The sequence below is a fragment of the Zalophus californianus genome, chromosome 14 (assembly GCF_009762305.2).
Source record: "Zalophus californianus isolate mZalCal1 chromosome 14, mZalCal1.pri.v2, whole genome shotgun sequence".
In the NCBI taxonomy this organism is placed as follows: domain Eukaryota; kingdom Metazoa; phylum Chordata; class Mammalia; order Carnivora; family Otariidae; genus Zalophus; species Zalophus californianus.
The window spans coordinates 46,717,810-46,742,902 of NC_045608.1; the positions used below are offsets into that span (position 1 = coordinate 46,717,810).

Here is a 25,093-nt window from a genome sequence, read left to right on the forward strand (position 1 = left end):
GGAACATTCTAAAGCCTTTATTTAGCATCAGGTAGATTATTTCATTATAACACTTGTTAACTTCAAGACGGCAATTAAAATAATTTACTGGCAGCTACCTAAAGCCCCTTGGAGCAAGATCTCGGTCTGGGGTTGGGTGGATAAATACCGTAAGATTAATGTACCCCAATTAAAGGGGCAAAGCTACTGTACAGGAGGTCTCCATACATATTTTAAGTACACAGGTGCTTTGCAAACTTGAAATGCACAAGACCTCCTTTTATAGTTTGGTACTTATAATACATGAGTGCAACTTAATGTCCTTGGTGGCATTTGCCACAAAGTTGACACATTTAAAAAGGTTTGTCATTATGTAATGATGGTGATTAGAATCTATTTCTAGGGCATTTTTGTGAATTGCTAGATTTTATACGAATTTTCAATTCAAACACCTTTTAATTCTAAGGACTTGATTACAGAAAATTGTAAAAATAAATTTAGAGCACTAAAGTGAAATACCTTTTCCAGTTTAATTCTTTAGAGTTTTCAAATCAGGAACACCTGTTCTGAATATTCAGGTACTTCTTCTTTTTGGAGGTGGGAAGGGGTAAACTGGAGAGGATTAGTATGAAGAAAAGCCATCTTTTTAAAGTAGTCTTTACAAAATGACATAACCTTCTCTGCATTTGAGCACATAAACATTGTATAGAAGAGTTCTAAACATTTCAAAGTTACATCTAAAACATTCAAGCATGACGGCATAAAAATATGCAAAGTAACTTGATTTGGGATTACTATATAATTCCATAAAGCTAAAGGTACAGGTGGGTATAAACCTTCAGTAAATACGGCAATAACCACCATAAAAAGCATATTCTCCACACCGTTTCTCTTACCTCTATAAAACAGTATTTCAAATCAGTAAGTCTATTTGGATAGCAAAATTACCCATTTTTCCTGACTTTCATCATCAATATCACCTTATGCCCTAACTTTTGTTGGGTGAAATGCAAGTTATCTCATGAGCGTTTTTTCTTAAAAGATGAGTAGAAACCAAGGAAGAAATTTAAAAACATAGGTTTAAGACTTATTTGTAGATTAGCCAAACACCCTGACTTGTCTGCACTTTAATAAATGTCAGGCAGATTGAAGTAGTTTCTGTCCCAGTAGCTGCCCGAGTAAAGCCAGTCCTGTGCTCCATTGTAGGGGTTAGGGCCTTGATGGAACCACCTGTTTAAAGAGAAAGGACAAGATTGATGGGGGGGAACCTGCAGTCACCGGGCTCCTGCCACCTCACTAGCTCCTGTAGCAATTCACCTCACTCGAGTTAGGGATTTCCAGAGAGACTTTCAAAGAAGTCCTGCCATTTTTAGAGCGCACCTATGTAGAATAATATTACAAAAGATGTAATGATACCACACAAAAGGTTTGTGGATGTTCCCCTAGCATGTGGCAGGAGTGCTCAGCAGAAGTAACATCTTCTGTCTAGTAGGGGCGTAAGAACCAATCTATTTGTCTGACGTCCTCTAGCCTCACTCCTTATCTTCCACCAGAAGGCTTTTTTTTTTTTTTTTGGGTAAGGAATTAGGGTAAGGAAATGAACTTTTACAACATACCTACAGTAACATGGAAAGTACCGGATTCAGAGTTAATGCCCCCTAAACTCAAAGTGGGAGTGGAATGTCAGAGAAGTTAAATAACTTGCCCAAGCTAGTAACTGGTATCAAACTTAGGCTTGATTTTAAAGACCATGATTTTTAAATCTACTCTGCTACACCGAATCCACTGAAATTACTCCTAATCTTCCTGGGTCTCCATTTCCCTCATGCTAATATGGCTTCTTAGGTTGCACCTTGCTGTTAACATCCCGATCGGTCTTTAATCCTGCAAAGAGCTGCTCTAATCATTTCCTTACCCTTTAAAACCACCACCTCGTTCCCACAGTCCCAGCTTCCTTCAGGTAAGGGAAATGCAAAATGACTTGCTCAAAAGGTTCACAATTAGAGTCACATTTTCTAAGTACGATTTTGCTTTCAGAGTAACATTTGTGAAAAAGTTTCACAGGTGTTTTCCATTCTTTCTAAAAAAAAAAAGTCAGCAGCAGCTTAACTATTCAAATGAGGTTCGGTGTGTTTGGTAAGTCCCCAATGCTCCTATTACCCCTACAGCAGCACAGAATGCCCTTAGAGAAAGAAAGGCAGATTCCTTGAAGGATCACATCGTAAATGCCCATTGGACCACACTTTCTAGACTATTAATATCTAAATTCTCTATTTAGCTTTTGGGCTTTTTTCCTAATTAGAAAATTTAAGTCTACTTTAAATGATCAAGATACATCCCATCTGGTTAACCAGACTGGAAATATATTAAACCATTATTTGATCAAAGTCAGAAAATTCTGTCCAGTAACTTGAAGTATATAGTTACACTCCTTTTGGTCCCCAAAGTCCAAGCAGTAAAAGCACTTTTGTTAGTTAGGCTTAGCAAAGTCAAGCGCTTCAGAAAAGCAGACACATCAAAATCAAGGTAATAAGAAATAATTTAAAAAATGAACCAAGCCTCAGGCCACGTGCCACGGTGTAAGCAAAATTCTCTAAAGACCATGTCTAAAAAAATAAAAAATACCACGTCTGCAACCACAGCCTCTCTTCGAGGCTGCGTGCCCTTGGAGAGAGTCCAAACACTGTACCGAAGGGGAGCACCTCAGAGTCAATGGTCTGATGTACAGGACCAGAGTTTCCTTCAACTGCTAGTTCTCCTGATTTTGAGCACTCGTGTCTAGAAACCTCTGCTGCTATAATCCTACCCCTCCCACACATACCAAGAAGCCCCAGTTGATTCGTCTTTCTAAACACACACACACTGGAGACAAGCATGGGTAACGGGGAGAAGAGTAAGGTTTCCTTGCCACCACCTCTTATTCAACATTTGTGGCTCTCCAGAGTCCGTGGGTCTATATCAGTAAGAGCAGTCTATCAAGTCTGAATTCTGTACACTGCTCAGACTGTCCGGGAGACACCCCGCCAACATTCCTGCCTCAACACATCCCCCGCCGCTGCCGGCCCCGTCCCCACTTCAAACCCTGTCCTCACTCAGTCGTGAGGGTGCCTCTGGGGAAGGAGGTCAGGATTACAAGCGGCATTTTCACAGCAGGGACCCCAGTTTCCAGCCTGAAAAATTCTGGAGCCTATACTCTCTTCCAGTAAATCCTATATCAGCAGGAATATCAGCTTTAAGTGTGGAGGAATTTGGGACAGATTCTAGTAAGTCTCTGGGTTGGATTTCTCCGAAGGCTAGTTAGCGCCAACCAGCAGAAAATGTTCCTTTACAAACCGCCCTGCCTCACCTCAAGCTGAACACATCACCCATCCTGAGAAGAATCCAGTCAGTGAACGTGCACCCTCCTTACAGCCACTAAAAAAGAGCTCAAAGCAGATTCTTTTGACAAAGAGTCAGTGGGATCATTTCAAAACCACGGGTATTCACACAGGCGCTACTGATGCTGGGAGCGCCGTGGAGGAAAGGCCTGAGGGGGTAGCTCCCGGGCGCAGCGCCGGGTCGGAGCTCCATGCTACCACCCCGCGGTCTGAAGCTCACTGCTCTCTCTACCATGGGGCTCTGACAGTAAACATTCTTAGGGGACTTTGTACTTACTTTGTACACCTGAAAATGTGACCAGAAAAATAAAGGAGTTAATAAATAGCAATACAGTACAGAAGTGGGGTTTCTGCAAAAGAGACTAGAAATAATGATAAAATGAATCCAATCTTTTCAAAGGGATCGGAGGGGAGCGTGTGGCTTCGCCTGCAGGACTGATGGAGGTGGAGGCTCTAGTCAGAGGTCTAGGGCTCACTGGTTGTGTGTCCTCGAGCAAGTCTCCAAGATGAAATACATCAGCATTTGTTTTCCTCTGAACAACGAAGGGATTTCTAGACCACTTTCAAACGGTATTCCGTGCAGGCCTAGGGAGCCAGGGTCTGTGCAGGGTGGGAGAAGGTGAGGACCGGGGCTGTCCCGCATCCCGTCCCCTGCCCCCTCTCCAACCACGGCAGCTCGGCCTCCATGAGTTCTGTACTTGCAGACTCTTTATGCATTCACTGGAAAAAGAGATTTTTAACCCTAACCAAGCCCCAGAATCACTGGATTAGATGAAATCTAAGGTCATTTCCTAGCTGTAATTATCTTTTCCCAAAATGCAAAAGGGCTACCAAATAATGTCTGCTGAATGTTTGCAAAAGTACGTCCGTATTGCCTCTACAAGGGCGACAATGGTTCTATTATGTGATATAAATTTAGAAAATGTTTTTATTCTATTCCTGTTTACAAGTGATTCTATTACTCAATAAAAAGTCACTACGCAACTCCGGACTCTTAAAAAAACAGAATTTCCAAAGCTAAGAAATTTTATGGCCCACTTTCTATTTCTGAATGGAATCCAAGATGTTACTTTATACAAATCGTATTTCTGTTGCATGTCAAGTCCCCTGTGTTTGGAAGAGTAAAGGCACTGTCTAAATATCCTGGATACACGTAGTAGCAAATGGCTCTGTGCATTTACTCACGTATACTATAAGCAGGTGGCTCTGAACCTATTTTTGTGCCAAAATCTGTCATTCCGGATTTTACTTTCCCTCTTACAACAAGGACAGGACAGGACTTCGCCAGACATGGAAGGTAGACGGTTTGCTTAAACCACTTACCTGCATCAATCGTGTGGGACTGTTTTAACCTTAATTTCCAAATAGCCCTTTTCCTTTGTCACACACGCAAGTCTCTCAGCTTGAATACCTGGAGGAAGTAGCTTCTCTCTCCAGTCCTGGGGAAGCTCTGCAGCCCAGCGCCCGCCCCGCCCCGCGGCCTGGGGGCCACACGCACCTAGTCTTCCAGTCCTCCTCGGACTTGGACCTGTTCTTGCGGGCTGCTCTTTGCTTTTCCTCCAGTCGTTTTTTTTCTTCACTAGCTTGATCTAAGGTACAAACATGAGTGGAAAACCAGTTATTCTACAAGTAGAGACTGCCGGGCACAGTAACGTTACAGAGAAGCATCACCCACATGCATTCACATGATCTCTCCGCCTTATTAGAAAACCAACATTACATTAAAATTTTAACACGTAGCCAAGGAAGTAAGAGGCAGAGCTGGCCCTCAAGACCCAGTCGTCTCCTTCTACAGTCTCACCCTTAACCACCTCTGTACTTACCAAAACGACCTGCTTATTCTTAAGGCCAAAAAAATTATGTTACAAAAGCTTCAATGAAAAATTGGGTGGAAAAAACTGAATAAATGCAGGATTTTTCTTAATCCTTGGTGAGACCTCATAGAGCTCCTTCACATTCCAGTCATAAGAAATTCAAACAGTTTTCCAAAATCCTGGTGCACTGTCTCACTGGTCATTCATGATCACTCAGATAGGGACTCTCGACCTCAAGTGGCCCCACACACACCTCGCGCCGCCTGATTCTTTGTGGGGCCGTCCCGGGAGCTGCAGGACCTCTGGTGGCATCCCGGCCTCTAGCCACTAGATGCCAGCAGCAGATCCCCAGACATGACAAACTCTCCAGACATGGCCACACATCCCCTGGGGGTAAAAACTGTTTCCCTTTTGAGAACCACTGAATTAGAAGAAATGTAACACCAGGTAAAAATGTTATAATTAACCAAGGCCACGCTCTTCTTTGAGGCTCACAAGGTAGTATTTAAGTTCTGAAATATACAGTGAACTAATTAGTATCTAGTTTCAAGCTGATAATGATGCTAATTCTTTTCTCAAATTCCCCTCTGACATTTAAGATCTCTGGCCATATGTAGTATATTAAATTGTCAGGGAGGGTCACTGAAGTAATGAATCTAAATGAAAGCTAATTACAAAAAATCTCTCAGAGAGACGACATATGCTTGTCCACAAGATGCAAACACTCACAAAACCTCCTCCCCGCCGCAAGTGAGGCTTCACCGTTACCCCTCGGCCGCTCGTTACCTATCTCTCCATTCTCCATGGCTCTGATGTCAGGTCGCAACCTGCAGTCTGTCTTAGGAATCACACTCTCCATGTCTTTGTCTACTTCATTCAAAACCATTGCAAAGCTAGTAAAATTATACATCTGAAAGGCAGCAAAATGTCCAAATTAACACGTAGCAAGGCATAAGGCACCCTGAAAACCCCCGAGGACAGCAGGACTTGACAAAGGCCTCCCACCGTCTTGCGGGGATGAAGACCAGCCTTCTCAGACCAGTCTTAGGTTTTCATCCACGTCTGCACCACCCACGAGTGCTGGTCTCAAAGAAATCTCAGAGTGGGCCACAGAGATAACTATCCTCCGACCCTGTCAACCTGAAGTGGAACTAGAACCAAATCATTCTTTTTACTTCATTAAAGTCAGTACTTGCTGGATCTGGGGGGCCCAAGACTCAAGTGTCTGCATCCCCGTGTTTGCTGAGAGCCAGTCCTGCTCCAAGTTAGGACTGAAGAAGCCGCCCTCGGGGCAGAGTACGGGCAGCGAGGCCACCTTCACGGGGCCCACCTCACCTGGGCGGAATTTGGAGGCCGTGGGGCTATTCGCCACAGGAGAGCACTGCCAGGGATCACAGACACGCTCTCAGAGTCAGGCATTGGCATTTCGTCTGACTCCTCGGAACTGCTCATCTGGAAGAGCCAACACAAGGACACGACTTCAGTGTTGTAAAAACAGCCACCGCGTACTGCACAGCATGAGCACGTCCGCCGCCGACCTGACTCTGGAGCCATAAGCGCCTGCTGGCGGGGGCGCTGGGAGCCCCCGCGGCCGTGTGTGCTGCGCCCCTCAGTGCTAGCCGTGCCCGAGGCTTTACGGCAGTCATCACCGCTCCTCGCTGCAGTGTCTGCATGTTTTTAAAGCTTTTGTTGTTTCTTAAAGACCAAATAACTCAGTGGAATATTTCCTGGCACATTATAAGAAAAGGTTACATTCTTGGGGCAGTTAACTACCTGTATCAATGACACAAAGCCAGTAAGGATCCTAAACGCAATCACTACAAAGTGGATTTATAAGGATGTCAGGCTCCCGAGAACACCCCATTTCCTCCGGCCGTCCCCCTCGTTTTACAAATGAAGGCACTGAGGGTACCAGAGAGGAGGTGGGAAACCCAAGACTCTACCCGCTCATCAGTGGCAGACAGGCTTCCTTCCCAGAGTTTGTGCCCGTTTAACCATGGTGCCGGCTCCTGGGGAGTAACCAGCCCTCAAATATCTCCTGTCCAAACAGGCGCCCTCTCCTTCGCCCCCAGCTCCTCCGCACGGGGCAGAGGGACGGCAGCGTGCTCAGCACGAGCCTCCCCGGGGCCTGCGGCAGGGGCTGTGCGCCTCACGTGTGCGGAGTGAACGGTCTCGTGGAGGGGTCACCAGGGACCCCCTCAACTGCGCGGGTCTTCACTCCAGTGGTTTAGACATGAGAGCGTGCAACAGAACTGCCAACAGGTGTGAAAATACAGTTAACAATTTGGGAGGCAATTTTAAACATTCAACCGATCTCAACTTCTAAGGCACATAAACACAAAGGAAGAGAATGTTTGTCCAAACTGAACTCCAGCTTCCCAAAGCCATGTGACTACAATCACTGACTCATGAACAACTGCACACAGCCATGGACTCAGTGGAAGGCAACGGCAAACAGTCACTACCAGGGCCGGTTATCTGTTCGTTAAAAAGATTCAAGGATACATTTCAACTATATCTCAATTAAATAAAGATGATGCAGGAAGAAAAAATTATGTGCATTAGCAACAAGCCAGAAAAATAAATAAAGTCAAACTATGACCCAGTAACAGGCCGCCTCTAAAAGAATTAGTACAAATTCAAGAGCCCAGTGATTCCTTTGATACCACCTTACAGGATGTTCACCTGTTTGCTGTTTTTCTTCTCTTCAGTATTCTTCTTATCATTTTTTTTGTAGGCATCAAAAGTGGCCGGGTCAACACTGTATAAACATTCGGTCCATTTCCCATAGAGGGCACAGAGCTTCTTTTTGCTGTCAAGAGAAATTGATATTTAGGCAACAATCAAACCAGTGTTTTGCTGTAATTGAATCGTATGAAGATGCTTATGAATCAGATTCTTTAAAGAAACCTATTTCCTTATAGAAGAAAAAATTTTCAACTCATTGAAATGCTTGTTTCCTAGGTTATGGCAGATTTTAATACTGACATTTTATTTAGTAGAGGACACCTAATACTAACTACTCAACATTTAAAATGGAAACTTTACCTTTTATCTTGAATGTAGCCTTCGACTTTATGTAATTCCTTACCAAAAAGGCCGCATGGCTTAAAATTCAACACACATTTGTCCCCAGTCCTGTGAAGAAGATATTAAGCTCAGATGACCATTCACCATGGAAGCAGCAGTAGAGATTAATGAGGAAGGTGACCGTTCTAGAGCAGCTGCTCTGGACTGGTTTTTTAACACATGCCAGGCTCCACACAGAGGTTATCGTGGCTGATCCTCAATTAGTACTGGACTCACCATCAGGAAAAGGTAAGCAGGCTCATGAAGAACAAGAGACCTGAAGGTAAGCAAGGCTTGTGCTGCTATGGAATCAATGTTGGTGTCTCCCCAAACTCATATGCTGAAGGCCTAACTCTCAATGTGATGGTATCTGGAGGTAATTCAGTCACGAGGGTGGAGTCCTCATAAATGAAACTACTGCCCTTCTAAAGAGACACAAGACATGAGCTCTGTGTCCACCATGTGAGGAGATGAGGAGACGGCCGCTGCAAATGAGGGAGAGTGCCTCCACCAGACATCAAGGCTGCCAGAACCCTGACCCTGAACTTGTTAGCCTCCAGAACTGGGAAAAATAAATTTCTACTGTTTAAGCTGCCCAGTCGGTCGTGGTCTGTTAGAGCAGCCCAAGACGAGTAAGACACTTGACTAAGGGCACAAAGTAGGATTTGAACCCAGCTCTTTTTAACTTTCATGTTCTTCCCACCTCACCCCCTTCTGTGAATAATACAAACTAAGCACTATAAACAAAATGAGCTGAGGATGAAATTATAATTTCATCTGTGAAAACTCAGAATTCACCCAGTCTTCCCTAATCAGAAACTTTAATGAACTCCATTCATTACATGGATGAGCTTCTATTTACCCAAGAGTCCCACTGCCTGGTTCTTAAATTATCATAGGGCTCTACTAAGGCTTTAAAAAAAAATAAAATAAAGTCCACTGGAATGGGTTGATGACAGTTGAAGGAACAGATAAGAACCCTAATGCATCTTACTTGTGGTTTGTGATTTCCACATTGCCATACTGCTCAATCCAGAGTTTACCCACAATGATATTATGTACACAGCAAGTAGGATTTGTCCATGTGTATGCTTCACTGTGTCTAAAAAAAAACAAAAACCAAAAACCCAGAAAAATAAATGAGAAGCATTATTCTGTTTTAAAAGTACATTTGTCTCAAATGCCATTACTGAGGATAACAAACCAGAAGGCGGACATAACTAAGCTCTAAGACTTCAAGACCTCTATTGATGCTAACTCACAATAAAATAGGTTATTATCTGATTGCTCTTGCTGTTTCTTAAAAGGTTACAGAAACTTAAGAGAAAAATGTACACTTTCACCAAATTCCAAATAAACTATGTATACACCGTCTGTCTGGTTTCATTGTATTTTGCAGATACTGCGTGTTTTTACAAACTGAAGGTCTGTGGCAGCCCTGCATCGGGGAAGTCTACTGGAGCCATTTTTCCCAACAGGATTTGCTCACTTCGTGTCTCTGGGCCTCATTTTGGTAAATCTTGCAGGGTATCAAAGTTTTTCATTATTACTGTATTTGTTATTGTGATCTGTGATCAGTGATTAGGACTCACTGAAAGCTCAGATATTTTTTTGAATTAGTATTTTTGTATTCTTTGGGTAAATACCCAGTAGTGCAATTACTGGATCATACAGTAGTTCTGTTTTTAATTTTTTGAGGAACCTCCAGCTTTTGGTGATTTTTAATACTACAGCTAGAAACATCTGTGGACAAGTTGTTGTGACAATGTAAATTTTCATTCCTCTAGATAAATACCTAGGTGGGGACTGCTGAGTTATATGGTAAACCTACAGTTAACTTTGTAAGAAACTGCCATACTGCTCCCCAGAGTGACTCTACTATCTTATATTCCCACCAACAGTATTGCTAGTTATGGTGCATCCTTGTCAGCAGTTGGTATTAGCAGTTTTAAAAATTATTTTGATTTTAGCCATTCTAGTAGATGTGTAGTGGTATCTCACTGTGATTTTAATTTTGCATTTCTCTAACGACTAATGCTACTGAGATCTTCTGTGTTTATTAGCCATCTCTATACATCTTTTGGTGAAGTGTCTGCGTCATTTGCCCAATTTCTTATCAAATTGTTCTCTTATTGCTGAATTTTGAGAATTCTTTATGTATCCTGGATACAAGACCTTTGTTGGATACATGATTTACAAATAATGTTCACCCACCTATAGCTTCTTTCTTCATTCTCTGAAGTGTCTTTCACAGAGCAAAAGTTTTTCATTTTGATAAAATCTAATTTATCAATTTTGTCTTTTCTGGACTGTGCTTTGGTATGTATCTGTAAGATGCCACTGCCTAATCCAAAGCCAGAAAGATTTTCTGCCTTCTTTCAAAAGCTTTACACCGTTGTATACTTGATTTTAGTCTGATCTATTTTGAGTTCATTTTTGTATAAGGTGTGAGACAGAAGTTGAGGTTCCTTTTTAAAATGTGCATGTCCAATTTGTCCCATACCATTTGTAGGAAGGACTGTCCTTCACTGAATTGGGTTTGCACCTTTGTCACAGATCAATTGACCATACTTCTGTGGATCAATTTCTGGACTCTCTTTCTCTGTTAAATGATGTATGTGTCTATCTTTTTGCCATTACCACACTTTCTTGATCTCCTGATTTTTAGAGTTAAGTCTTAAAATTGGGAAGTAGAAGTCCATCAATTCTGTTCTTCCTTTTCAAAACTGTTTTGACTGTTTTATTTCATTTGCCTTTCCATGTAAATGTTAGAATCAACTTTTCTATATTAAAAATCATCCTGGAACTTTTTATCTGGATTGGTTTCAAATATAGATCACTTTAGATCAATTAGGGGAGAACTGACATCAACTATATTAAGGCTTCCAAATATACTGAAACACAGTGTCTTCCGTTACTCAACTGTTCTTTATTTTCACCAGTACTGTGTGGTGTTCAGCAAACAGATCCTGTACATACTTTCATCTTCATTCTGCTACTAAGCCTATCCCAGTTTTTGTATTTGTTACTATAATTTTCAGTATTAAAGTTTCCAAAAATACTTTAATTTCTTTGCTAGAATGTCTTTATTCATTTTAACAGTGTTCATCTTTATGGAGCATCTCATGGAGCACAGTTATAAGAGCTGCTTTAAAGTCTTTGATTAGGGAGAGAGATTGACATTTTGTATCAATCTGTGATTCTTTACTCTTTCAGAGTCCTCGGGCAGTTGCTATATGTCTTCCGGCCAGTTGTAATCCATAGGAAAGACAGACTACAGGGTGCTCACTCCATTTTAACTAGAACGGGAACCACCTTTGAATTTAAATCTAATTTTTTTCTTTTAAAAAATTAATTTACTTAAATGAAAAACAACAGTTCACTCATTTCTTCCATCTCCTCCCTCCTACCTCTGGTAACCACCAATTTGTTTTGTGTCTATGAGCTTGTTTTGTTTTTTACTTTTTATTATTTACTTACTTATTTCCACATGTAAGAGAGCTCATATGGTATTTGTCTTTTTCTGACTTATTTCACTTAGCATAATGTCCCTCAAAGTCCATCCATGTTGTGGCAAATAGAAAGATATCCTTTGTTTTTATGGCTGAATAATATTCCATTGTATATATAACACATTTTCTTTATTCCTCCATGGATGGACACTTAGGCTGTTTCCATATATTGTAAATAATGCTGCAATGAACATGGGGTGTATGTGTCTATTCAAGTTAGTGTTTCCATTTTGTTTGGGTAAATATCCAGAAGAAGAATTACAGGATCACATGGTAGTTCTATTTTTAATTCCTTGAGGAACCTCCACACACTTCTGTCCACAGAGGCTGCACCAGTTTGCATCCCCACCAACAGTGCACGAGTGTTCCCTTTCCTCCTCACCGACAGTTGTTGTTTCTAGTCTTTTTGATAACAGTCATTCTTGATAGGTATGAGGTGAGATCTCATCGTGGTTTTGATTTGCATTTCCCTGAGGATTAGTGATGCTGAGCACTTTTTCATGTACTTGTTGGCAAACTGTATGTCTTCTTTGGAAGAATGTCTATTCAGATCCTCCGCCCATTTTTAAATTGGATTGTTAGCATTTTGCCGTTGAGTTGTAGGAGTTCTTTATATATTTTGCATGTTAGCCCCTTATCAGATACAGATTTGCAAAAACCTTCTCCCACTCTGTAGGTAGCTTTTTCATTTTGTTGATGGTTTCCTTTGCTGTGCAGAAGCTTTCTGGTTTGACGCAGTCCCACATTTCCCCCCCTCTTTTCCCCCCACGCTGTTTTGCTTTATCTTTTGGTGTTAAGATTTAAAAAATCCTCACAAAGACTTATGTTAAGGACCTCATCACCTATATTTTCTTCTAGGAAATTTATAGTCCTATATTCAAATCTTTAATCCATTTTGAGTTAACTTGTGTGTGGTTTAAGACAGTGGTCCAGTTTCATTCTTGCAGCTAGCTGCCCAGCACCATTTGCTGAAGAGACTGTCCTTTCCTCATTTTTTCATAAATTGGCCATATAGGCATGGGTTTATTTCTGGGCTCTCTGTTCTGCTCCATCCATCTCATCATGTGTCTGTTTTCTATGCCAATACTATACTGTTTCCATTACCATAGCTCTGTAGTATAGTTTGAAATCAAGAAGTATGATACCTCCAGCTTTTTTCTTCTCTCTCAAGATTGCTTTGGCTTTTCAGTATCTTTTGTGATTCCATACAAATTTTAAAATTCTTTGCTCTGTTTCTGTGAAAAACATCATTGGAATTTTGATAGGAATTACACTGCAACTGCAGATTGCTATGGATAGCATGGGTATACTAACAGTATTAACTCTTACAATCCACGAGCATGGAATTAAGAAAACAATCCCATTTACAATTGCATCAAAAAGAATAAAATACCTAGGAATAAATTTAGCCAAGGAAGTGAAAGACCTATATGCTGAAAACTACAAGACATTAGTGAAAGAAATTGAAGACATAAATAAATGGAAAGATATTCCATGCTTTTTTTTTTCCTATTGCAAAAGAGGAGAACTTTCAAATTTACCTAATGTCTAAGATGGGCCACACAATTATTATTTCAGTATTTCTCAAAGTGAATTCATTTTGAAAGATGTTAAAGAAAACAATGCCTTGATGTATAGAAAGCAATTCTTAAGAACTATCATGGAGTAACTGACTCCATTCTATCTTAAAATAGATCCAAACACCATAGTCAAACATCAAGTTCAATTTTTCATACATACCTAAATTGATAAACAAGAGCTATTGCAGTGCTTCTCAATTCTTTTACAGAAAGGTAGATCATTTACACCGTATAAAAGCTGTTTCTTTTTCTCCAGCTTTTGAACAACACTGTTAGGTCTGTATGCAAGTCTATATACTTATGAATAGGCATACATGGAAAGAGTTTAACGGCTTGATATCAACTCACTCAAGGAGCTCCAAAGTGATGGTTCCTTTGGGTTCTGCTTCCACACTCTTGCCCCAGAACTTTAGTTTGGGGTAGATTGAGCCATGAAAGATGAAATCATTGTTTAATCCTTCAGCATGAAATGCACTAATGGGTGGGTGATGGCTGACCTGCTCAGAGATGAGTCTGAAACCAAGGTCATCTCTTAAGATTTAAAAAAAAAAAAAAAAAAAAGGCATTATAATTAACTCTTACCATACAATGTGTACATTACTGTCATTTCAGTCAAAAGGCGATGTTAAAGTATTAAACTGGTTCTAGCTACTTGAACAGATCAAAGAACAGGCACGTGACCTTGGGCAACCTGAATTGACATTAGCCATGCAAATTTAAAACTTATTCCGCTGATATTAAGATAGAGGAATCCAATGTGTCCCTGCTCTTTCAAACATCTACAATACAAATGATATCAAAACTTGTGCAGAGGTGAAATGGAAGATTCAGAAAAACTACAGCCAAATGAATTCCCTAATTGTGGGTAAAGAAGCAGGCTACAGTAGGCATACAGAATTGTACCTGTAGACGCATTCATTGCCTTTATGCCAACAGTATACATTTATGTTAGTATATATTAAATAGGCGTTAAAAAAAACTCCAATCATATCTTATGATCTACAGAAGGAGAAAAGAATTACTAATCCCACATGATCAGAAATATTGAAATCCTTGTAATTATTTTTCATAATGGTGAATTACATGTATGTTTCCACATTTCTGACACAGTCTCTAAGAACAAACATCAAAACTCTTAACTTGCTCCAGTAATGCAAAATGTTGGTAATGTTAAAAAAAAAAATATATATATATATATATAATTTTTTCCCCCTCTTCCTCTGAAAAGCTATATAAATCATACAAAACCCATCTCAAAAAGTGAAAGATCTTTACCGAACTAATTCATAGGTCTCTCCCAGAAGTGGGTTGAAAGGCTTTCCAGTGCGTTCCCACTGCGAAGCTACAGCAGACACAGCAAACGCAGCTACACACTGTGGGGCAGAGCATCACAGGTTACAAAGAGCCTAGCTTGCTCCCCGTTCTTGTAGGACTGGAAGTTTTGCAAAGACAGTCATTTACAAAATTATTTTGAGGAGTTTAATTACTTTGGATTTTTAATACAGCTCTAGCAACTTAATATGCCAGTGTGGGCATTCAAAATGAAAATTACTGAGTCTCTTGCTCTAGTCATTCCAAACCATATGGTTTTTATAACACCCTAAGAGTGCTACAAATTCTCTCAAGAACTTTTAAAAAACTCTTAAATCCCAAATTACTTTTAATTCTCTTAAAATTTCTAAAAAGTACATTTTTAGGATAGGGAAAAAGAGACATGAGTGAACATTGGTATCAAGTCCCATAAGGTTGGGGAAAGCTGACTGATATAAATGAAAGAACAGAAAGATTCCATTAAGAATGCCATGGCTTTGTCTGAAGGAGAACAGTGTGTCTACTTTGCTCCGCCTGCAACTAACCCACCCATACACACCATGGAAGCATCTTCTACCCAGAACAAAATTAAGAAGTGCAATTCCTTGTTGTCTTTTGTTTAAGCCAGTAACAGTGTGTACATTTCTTACATACATAAGCAGAAATATACGTATTTATGTGTGTATGTGTGTGTTCGTTCCTTCTTGGGAACAGTCTAAGAAAGTCTGAAAGAAGAAAAGTTGAGCTGTTTCCCCCAACACCATGCTACTTTCTAAAATGGAGACTCAGAAACAGCTCACTAACATCCAGATTTGGTTACGGACCACCTTCTGCTTCTCTTGCGATTGTCACTGGTCTTTCCACCATGGTGGCACTCTGGCTAGAGGATGGCAAGGGGAGGGAACACAGAGGATACTCCAAACACTCTAATTTTAATAACATTTCCCAAACTCACATTGGATTTAACAGAAATTCTGTGTATGTGTTTTGGAGGTGGAGATGGCAGAGATGTCTCTAAGACTCACGCCCTTTCTGTGCTAGTTTGACACATACCTGCATTCTTTCCACAGAATCAGAGAATGAACTGGCCTTGTGGATGAGGTATGTATGCTCCATATATTCAGTGAGTCGCTGCAGGAAGCTCAAAGGCTCATTAAATATAACTGGCATGGTGATCTTGGACAGTTCCTATTTCACAAGAAAATGGAAATGGTGATGTCCTATAGGCAAACTTACCTGCTGCCATATATACCTAACATGTTCCTGGGAAGGAAGTAATAGAAAACCACAGTCCATGAAATTTAGTTAGTTCAATTTCACAAATCTTTCCAGAGCACCTAACAATATGGAGTATGTTGTTCTAGGCATGGAAGGAAACACAAAGACTACCCAAACATTCTCCTTGACTTCGAGGAGCCCACAATCTGGTGAGCATTAGATGATGAGTATTAATAAGTCTGCCTTAGACAGAATGAGGAAATGGGATAGAAAGGTGGTGCAGACAAAAAACCCAAAAATCTTCACAGTGAGGTAATGATCAGTGATATGCCATTTTTGTGCTAATTTTCCAAAAGAAATCTCAGACTGTTTTTGAACAACACTGAGGTTTCCTGAGCACTCAAATCTATACTTTGTGGACTCGGTACTAGAAGGCTATAATGCATTTTATAGAAGAGGTTTTAAATTCTGTCTGCTAGAATGACACAATCACAACAGACTTCCAAACATAATGTAACAATTGGTCGGGGGGTGAGGTGGGTGGTCTCTGACTTGAATTTTCAACTCTGTTTACCCTACCCTGCCAGCAAACAACGGCATCATTAGGTCTTTAAAAATTTCACTAGGCAAGAAATTTATTTTGGTATTCTCTAGAATATTCTGATGATCTTCCCAACCTTCCACCTACCATTATTTACCTTTCCTTTGGATATCAGGTCTTTAATAAAGTCTGCTGACTAAACCTACATGGGTCAGGTGAACATTCCCAAGGCTTGAATGCCACCTGTCTTACCTCTGACTTTTCCCCCCTCAACATCCACATTCTTATTGATCTGTAATTAAAAATAATGTAACCTTCACAAAAATACAACTGGAGTGCATTAAAAAAATTAAGCTCATTCATTACCATAAAATATTGCAGAATACACAGCCATGTAGCAGCTCAACCTAATTAAAAGAAATAATAGGATTATTGCTGTCTCAATGGGGAGACCAGGGAGAAGAGGAACCTAGAAAGGGATAAAGAAAAGAAGGCTGCACTATGTATCTTTGAGATCTCATTAACTCCAGAAATTCACTGTTGGGTCCCGGGTCAGAAAACTTGGACTACCAAAGTTTCTTACTGTGATGTCTCAGGCTCTCCTCCTTCTCCTAAAAAATACCTTCCCTATTTTAATAAAACAAGACAAAACAAAACACTAATAGAGGAATACGTAACTCTACATATAAAATTTAACAATAAGTAAAAACGTGAAAATGCTCCTTTCCCCAGAGACAAAGCAGCATCAACAGTTGGGGCTGCACTGCTATGTACTTACAGAGCAATACAATAAAAGTAGGGGACTTCTATATTTACATTTAACAATGGATAGGCCATCCAGATAGACAAGGAAACAATGGACTTAAATGATATGTTAGACCACAGACCCAAGAGGCATTAACAGAACCTTCATTCCACTGAACAGTAGCAAAATACACATTCTTTCCAAATGCACACGGAACATTCTCCAGGACAGATTATACATTAGGCACAAATAAGTCTCAATAAATTTAAGAAGATTCAAATGATATCAAGGAACTTTTCTAATCAAAAGAGTAGGATATTAGAAATGAATTACAAGAGGGATGCCCAGAGGGCTCAGTGGGTTAAGCGTCTGCCTCCAGCTCAGGTCATGATCCTGGGGTCCTGGGATCGAGCCCCGCATCGGGCTCCTTGCTCAGCGGGGAGCCTGCTTCTCCCTCTCCCTCTGCCTGCTGCTCCCCGTGCTTGTGCTCTCTCTCTCTGACAAATAAATAAAACGTTAAAAGAAAAATTAACTACAAGAAAGAAACGGAAAAATTTACAAATACGCGAGATTTAAAACACACTACAGAACAAACGGGTCAAAGAAGAAATCAAAGGGAAAACCAATAAATATCTTGAGACAAATGAAAATGGAAATACAACATGCCAAAACTCATGGGATACAGCAGAAGCAATTCTAAGAGAGAAGTTCATAGCAATAAATGCCTACATTAACAAACAAGAAAGATCTCACATAAAAAGCCTGACCTTATACTTTAAGGAACTAGAAAAAGAACTAAGCTGAAAGTTACTGGAAGAAAGGACATGACAAAGATCAGAGGGAAATAAACGAAACAGAGACTAAAAAGACAATAGAAAAGATCAATGAAACTAAGATCTGGGTCTTTTGAAAAGATAAGTAGACAAACCTTTAACTAGACTCACCAAGAAAAAGAGAAGACTCAAAAATTGTAAATGGAGAGACATTATAACTGATACCCTAAGAATAGAGAGGATCATATAGGTAAAATGGGTGAAGGAGAGTGGGAGACAGAGGCTTCCAGTTAGGAATGAGTAAGTCATGGGGGTAAAAGGTACAACAAAGGCAATATATCAATATAATAGCACTGTATGGTGAGAGATCACAGCTACACTTGTGGTGAGCATAGCATAATATATAGACTTGTTGGCTCACTATGTTGTACACCTAAAACCAATGTTAACATTAGGTATCAACTACAGTTCAATTAAAAAAAAAATACATGGAGGGATGCCTGGGTGGCTCAGTCGGTCACACATCTAACTCTTGATTTCAGCTCAGGTCATGATCTCGGAGTCATGAGTTCCTGCCCCACACTGGGCTCATGCTCAACGGGGAGTCTGCTTGAGGTTCTCTCTCTCCCTCTCCCTCTGCTCCTCCCCCTGCTCATACTCTTTCTAAAATAAATAAATAAATCTGTGGGGGAAAAAAAGAAAAAAAGAGCCTCATAAAAAACTACTAATTACATGCCAACACAAATGAGAAAACCTAGAAGAAATCAATAAATTCCTAGAAATATATAACCTATGAAGACTGAATCATGACGAAAGAGAAAATGTGAACAAATTATCAGTAAGGACATTGAAGCAGTAACCAAAGGCCAGCCAACAAAAATCCAGGACCACATGACTTCACCGGTAAATTCTGCCAGACTGTACTTCTCAAACTCTTTTAAAAAAAATAGAGGAAACACTTTCAAACACATTTTATGAAGTCAGCATTATCCTGATACCAAAACCAAACAAGGACACCACAATGAAAAGAAAATCATAGATCAGTATCTCTGATGAGCACAGATACAAAATACCTTAACAAAATATTAGCAAACCAAGCACAAAAGTACATTAAAAGGATCATACAGCATGATCATGTGGGATTTATTCCTGGGATGCAGGATGGTTCAACACCACAAATCAAGGTGCTACACCACACTAACAAAATGAATGATTAATATCATATGATCATCTCAACAGATGCAAAAACTGCATATTTACAAATCATGTATCTGATAAGAGGTTACTATCTTCTCTCTCTCTCTCTATATATATAAACTCTTCCAACTCAATAGAAAAAAAAGATTAAAAAATGGGCAGTGGAACTGAATAAACATTTTTCCAAAGATCACATTCAAATAGCCAGTAGATACATGAAAGGTGCCCAACATGACTAATCATCAGGGAAATGCAAATCAAAACTACAATGAGATACCACAGCACACCTGTTTTACGTCTATAAAAGAGAGGAATGGCTGGCAATGATGTGGAGAAAAGGCAACCCTTATGCACCACTGGTGGGAATGTAAAGTGGTACGGACACTATGAAAAGCACAGTGGAGGCTCCCCAAGAACTTAAAAATGGAACTGCCATATGACCCAGGAATTCCACTTCTTAATATTTACCCAAAGAAATGAAAACCCTAACTTGAAAAGACATCTGCACTCCCATGTTCATTAGAGAAGTATTTATAATAGCCAATATGGAAACAAGCTAAGTGTCCATCAAAAGATAAATGGATCAAGAAAATGTGATTACTGGGGTCATCACACACACACACACACACACACACACACACACACACACACACACACACACACAGGAATATTATTTGGCCTTACAAAAGAAAAAAATCTTGCCATTTGTGACAACATGGATGAACCTAGAGGGCATTATGCTAAGTGAAATAAGCCAGACAGAAAGACAAATACTCCACAGTATCACTAATATGTGGAAAAAAAACAACAAAAACAAAAGAAAAATACAATAAAGGGCAAACTCATAGAAACACAGTAGGGAGGTGGTTGCCAGGGGCTGGGGGTAGGCAATATAGGGAGAGATTGGTAAAACAGTACAATCTTTTAGTTATAAGATGAGTAAGAGCTGAAGATCTAATGTATAACATGGCAACTATAGTTGATAACACTGTTTTGCATAAATGAAATTTGCTAAGGGTAGAACTTAAATGTTCTCACACAGAAAAAGTACTGAGGTGACTGATGTGTTAATTAACTCAAGGGGATCCTTTCACAATGTATACCATATCCAATCACCATGATGAATACTTTAAATATCTTACAATTTTGTCAGCTATACCTCAAAGAAAATCCCTTCTACACAAACTTGCAGTACAGAATATGCATTAGAAATTAAATTTTTCCAAAATACCTTTGAAATTTCATTTAGCATCTACTAGGTGCCAGGCACTGTTTTAGGGACTAGGTTAAAAGACCTGGCAGGGTCAACTCTGGCCTGGAATGCCCTGTTCTCTTCCCTTAACTCTTGTACATCTTACCCATATTTCAAGGCCCAGCGCAAGTCTCTCCTCTTCAACCATTCTAGGGCTCATTGATTTCTCAGTTCTTCCAACTCCTGGAGGACCAGAACCTAGATCTCACAATTTAGCTCTTGATCACGTATGAGACTGCCTGCTTGCTATGTCAGCTCATCTTGCTAACTCTACAGTAATACAGTTCCTGGGGGGAGGGAGAGTATCTTAGACTCCACCACACTGCAGGTGCCCCTACCCGACATGCTCCTCTGCAGTCCCCGTGCCCACTGACTTTATGCCTATTCAGGCATTTATCACAATGCACTAGACTTTCCTGACTCTTTCACTGGAATACAAGGCTCCTTGAAGTCAAACCCTCTTTTTAATGATGTAAAACAGTTCACACGGCAAAACGTGGGAAAAGGTAGGTTACAAAGCAACATGTTCAAAAATAGGTTTTATAGATCTAGAAACAAATGCCAGGTCACAGCACCAACAAATTAACAGTTGTTGCCTCGAGGAGTGGGTAGTACAGGTGATCTTAATTGTCTTGTTTTTCTGTATTCTCTAAGCTTCCTAAAATGAACACGTTTTGCTCTTTTAATCAGGAGTAAAACAGGAGATTTATTTTAAAGTCTAATACTTTCAGCCTGGCAAAAGGAAGCTAACAAGCTTGCCCCGCAGAAACTGGACCACCTTACAACACACACACTGACATGCTAATCATAAAATGTACAAGAGAGAAACGAAGTCTAAGTGGCAGAAGGGAAAAAGAAGAGCAACAAAATATGCTCAGGTTAGTCCAGTCCTAAGTTCCAGGGACACTAAAGTGGTTCGAAGAGTGAGTTCTGAACAGAAAGCAGCATGGTGGCTGCCGGGGGCTGGGGGCGGGGAACGGGGAGCTCCTGGTGACACTGGGTACGAAATGTCACTTCTGCACGATGAAAAGGTTGGGTGGATGGTGGGGACTGCTGCACAACAAAGTGAATGCATGAACTCTACTGAACTGCACGCTTAGAAATGGTGAAGATGGTACATTTTATGAATGGGCTCTGAGATCAAAGGCCCCGTGCCGACTCATGCTTGTGTCACCACGAGTCAGTCCCTCACCTCTCCCCAAATGCGGATTTCACTGTGTACCTCACAGGGCTTGTAAAGGTTAATTCATATATGGCACTTAGAATGGTAGCAGGCATACAGTAAGTGAGCAATAAATGTTAGCTATTATCATTCAGAACACACGCGAGCGCGCCCGGCCCTCCAAGATTTGGAGGGGCAAGGGGGCCTCGAAGATCAGGACAGTCTGCCCGGTCACCTGGGAGGCTGAGCTGCAGAAGAGCTACTCGGGAGGCAGCCTGGCTTCCAAGTGTTTCTTTTTTTAACATTTTATTTATTTTAGAAAGAAAGAGCGCATGTAAGCAGGGGGAAGAGGAGAGGGAGAGAATCTGAAGCAGACTCCACGCCCAGCGCAGAGCCCGACACAGGGCTCAATCTCATGACCCCGAGATCATGACCTGAGCCAAAATCAAGAGTTGGAGGCTTAGCCGACTGAGCCGCCCAGGCGCTTCCTGGCTTCTGAGTTCGGGCTTTCAAGGGTGAGGGGGTAAAGGAGAGGACACTTCTGGAGCCCCAGCCAGGACAGATGGCCGCCGTCCCATGGGAAGGCTCTCTGCTGCCTGGCTGCTCCATCCAGTCACCAAGACAGCAGGGGCTCACCGGGGGGATGACGCAAGCCCTACCCTTTGACTAGTATGTGGCCCACACCATGCTGTTCTTGTTCTCTACGTTTCACTTTATCATGTACAACAGCAGGGTGAAACTTCCATTACAGCAATGAAGAACTTTACCGCTAAGCTTGTTTCTGGATTTTTTTTTTTTCTTTCCCCCAAACAGCACTAGAAGGACAAAATACTCCCTGAGGCAGTAGATGTGCTAGGGGTGACAGCATTTTTGCCTGTGCCTAGTTACAGCAGATGAGAGAGTCCTGGCCTAGGAACTTAATCTTTCATCTCGAAAGCAACGCTAGGTGCACTGCATCTCTTCACATATATCTTCCCAGGGAAAATATCCAGGCAAGGATGGGATGGCCAAGGGTCTACTGGCCACTGGCTGCTCAACACCAGCTGGCCGGACTCTACAGGAGTTAGTTGAGTCAGTGAAAGAGGGTGTGCTGTAAACTGGAGAGCAAAGCACGAAGGACATGGTTTATCATCAATTCAATGGGCAGATTATTTTTAATCATTTGAAAAGCCCCTAAAATTCCTAAATAAGCTTCTTTAAATCCAATGTTGTAATCCAGAATAATTTAAACACCTTCCTACTTCTTTTAGTAACTCAGAATGTATGCATTCAAGGAACTGTAAAGGCACACATCTGGGCCAACTAACAGAGGAGGAGTAAGGAGGAAAGAAAGAGATCCAGATCCCAGAGAACATATACACATAAATCCAGTCTAAGATAACACCCTCACCCTCTCAGAAGAGTATAAAAAGCTATTTTAAAAGAGCATAAAAAGCAATGGACTTACAACTTTATTGCCTCTATTAGTTGAATTATTTTAAAGTAACCTTACAATAATTTTAATTGTTAAAATCTACAGTTCCCTAGATATGTAATGAAAAACCCAAGTGACACAAACTATATTTCGTTCTGTCTTGGAAATGTATAGTGACACCATTTTTACTTCCAATATAATACAGTCTGGTATTGGACTCTCTAGATATTGTATACAACTAATTAGTACTGTGTAGATTCCAATAACAGAAAAAGAAACAATGCACCTTATGAGGGTCAAGTTTCAGGAAGAAACATTAGCTGGACTACTTTTACCGCTGGGAGCATCAGTCAGCTGGAAAAATTAAATATTTATGCCAGGCAGTTCCACCCTGTGACCCAGCTAAAAACAAAGTTTAAATTTATCCATGCAAATTAATAGCAACCAATGATGAAACTGAAGAAACTCTTAATTGCAATTTCTCATCCGCTGACAAACTGAGAATTAAAAGAGAGAGAGAGAAGGCTGCTTTATCACTTGAGCACTACATACACAACCTGAAGGCAAGGCCAAGTTTGATCCCAACTGAAATGGAAAAACATTTTATATATGTAAAGTCTAACCACTGTAACACCCAAATGTGCAAATATTTAAGACCTGGGTTACCCAGAGAAACTTAACTTAGGTCTTAGGCTAAATCCATCTGCTCATTTGCCCAAGCAGCCAGCTTGCAGGCAGAGCCCTCACCCAGGAGTGTAACCCAAGCACTAAGTGGGTTTCTAGACTCTTCAGTGATGGTCAAGTGCTAGCGGCAGTCCTGGCTCTGTTCCTTGGATGTGCCTTCGGCAAGATGAAAGTTGGTACTGGATCCTTCCTCCACAACCCCCCCCCCCACCAAACCCTGCACACCTCCCATCGCTACCAAGGGTGTAAAAATTCATCGTTCTTACCTCTAAGGACTTTGGAGGGTCAAAGGTCTTTTTCACATCTTCTGCTGCTCAGTCCCCTCATTCCCTAAGATGTCTACCATCTAACAGTTTATCTTGCAGGAGAGGTTCTTGCTGTCTGAATACCACTGATTATGCCCAAAGCAGTCACACGAAGAACTCACAAGAATCTTGGGACCATCTGGATGAGCAGTTTGAAAAAAGCCTGCTGCCCTCATGCCTTTCACTGTTGGTTACAGCACTGTTCCTCAGCTCTCACAGACCAGTGCAAGGGGAACACAACACGGGAACAAGTGGAAGGTAACCCAGCCAAAAATGAAGGAACTATGGAGCAGGAGAGGGGTGTGTGCTTGTGTATGAGCTGAACCACACTTTGCACACCTTGGTGCAAACCAATGGTAAAAACAAAGAAAAGGACAAGAAAAGCATGAGGAAAAAGATAAACAGAAAGATACTGTCTAGGAGCTGAATCTTTTCAGACTTGGCTGGACAACTACTAGATAGGAGCATGGAAGGACGACAGACGCACTGGCTGAAGCTGGGACTGGATCTCCGTCTTTACTCTGTATTCACTCAAGGTGCAGTCACAAAGACTGTCTAGTAGCCACATGGGCGGGGCTGCTTTAAGGGGGCCAATTTCCAGATGCTCAGCCTCCACAGGCACTCTTACCTAATAACTGGCAGGCCCAAGCAGACACCTGCACTGGATGTCATGCTGTTTCTCTTTTCCCACTTCCCCTTTACAACTACCCTTCTGCGATGAGGAGTGGGGGTGGGGAGTGGGTTGTGTGTGTGTGTGTGTGTGTTGGGCGGCGGGGGGGACACCTCACACCATCCTGAATCATAGTATAGTATTCTTGCTTTGAAATGTAAAACTCTGCAGGGCGCCAAATGAAGGGAGAGTTAGTAGTACAGTACTGGAATCAGTGAAGCCTCTTTTAACTGAGGCCCCATTCACTAATCTGAAGGAGGGCTCTAGGACTTTCTCTGTTTCAGTTAAGGCAAAGACCTGACATTAGAAATCGGAACTTCTAGCCATTTCTCCCATATTGGGGTATTCTGACTTCAGATCACTGCCAAGTGAGGTGGTAAAGATGCTAGGTTTTGTTTAACTACTTTGCTGTTTCTGTTCCCCGTCTCTCAAGGCAGTGTTTATAATGTACCAGCTGTGGTAAAGCTCCAAATTTTATCTAGGTCTGTAT

General features: G+C 41.1%; 1 protein-coding gene across 11 annotated transcripts in view; it reads right to left on the reverse strand.

Annotated features, from left to right (window-relative positions):
- Nucleotides 1–2: 2 nt before the first annotated feature.
- Nucleotides 3–25,093, reverse strand: part of OSBPL1A (oxysterol binding protein like 1A) — a 223,603-nt gene continuing 198,512 nt past the window's right edge. For all 11 annotated transcript variants that reach the window (XM_027576566.2, XM_027576564.2, XM_027576565.2 and 8 more), the window contains 10 exons: nucleotides 15,696–15,830; nucleotides 14,607–14,704; nucleotides 13,680–13,862; nucleotides 9,234–9,341; nucleotides 8,219–8,308; nucleotides 7,856–7,982; nucleotides 6,506–6,622; nucleotides 5,957–6,080; nucleotides 4,855–4,945; nucleotides 3–1,209 (listed from right to left, as the gene is read on the reverse strand). In XM_027576566.2, the coding sequence (XP_027432367.1) occupies nucleotides 1,107–1,209; nucleotides 4,855–4,945; nucleotides 5,957–6,080; nucleotides 6,506–6,622; nucleotides 7,856–7,982; nucleotides 8,219–8,308; nucleotides 9,234–9,341; nucleotides 13,680–13,862; nucleotides 14,607–14,704; nucleotides 15,696–15,830 (1,176 nt within the window). In that variant the 3' untranslated portion in view covers nucleotides 3–1,106. The remainder of the gene's footprint in view (nucleotides 1,210–4,854; nucleotides 4,946–5,956; nucleotides 6,081–6,505; nucleotides 6,623–7,855; nucleotides 7,983–8,218; nucleotides 8,309–9,233; nucleotides 9,342–13,679; nucleotides 13,863–14,606; nucleotides 14,705–15,695; nucleotides 15,831–25,093) is intronic.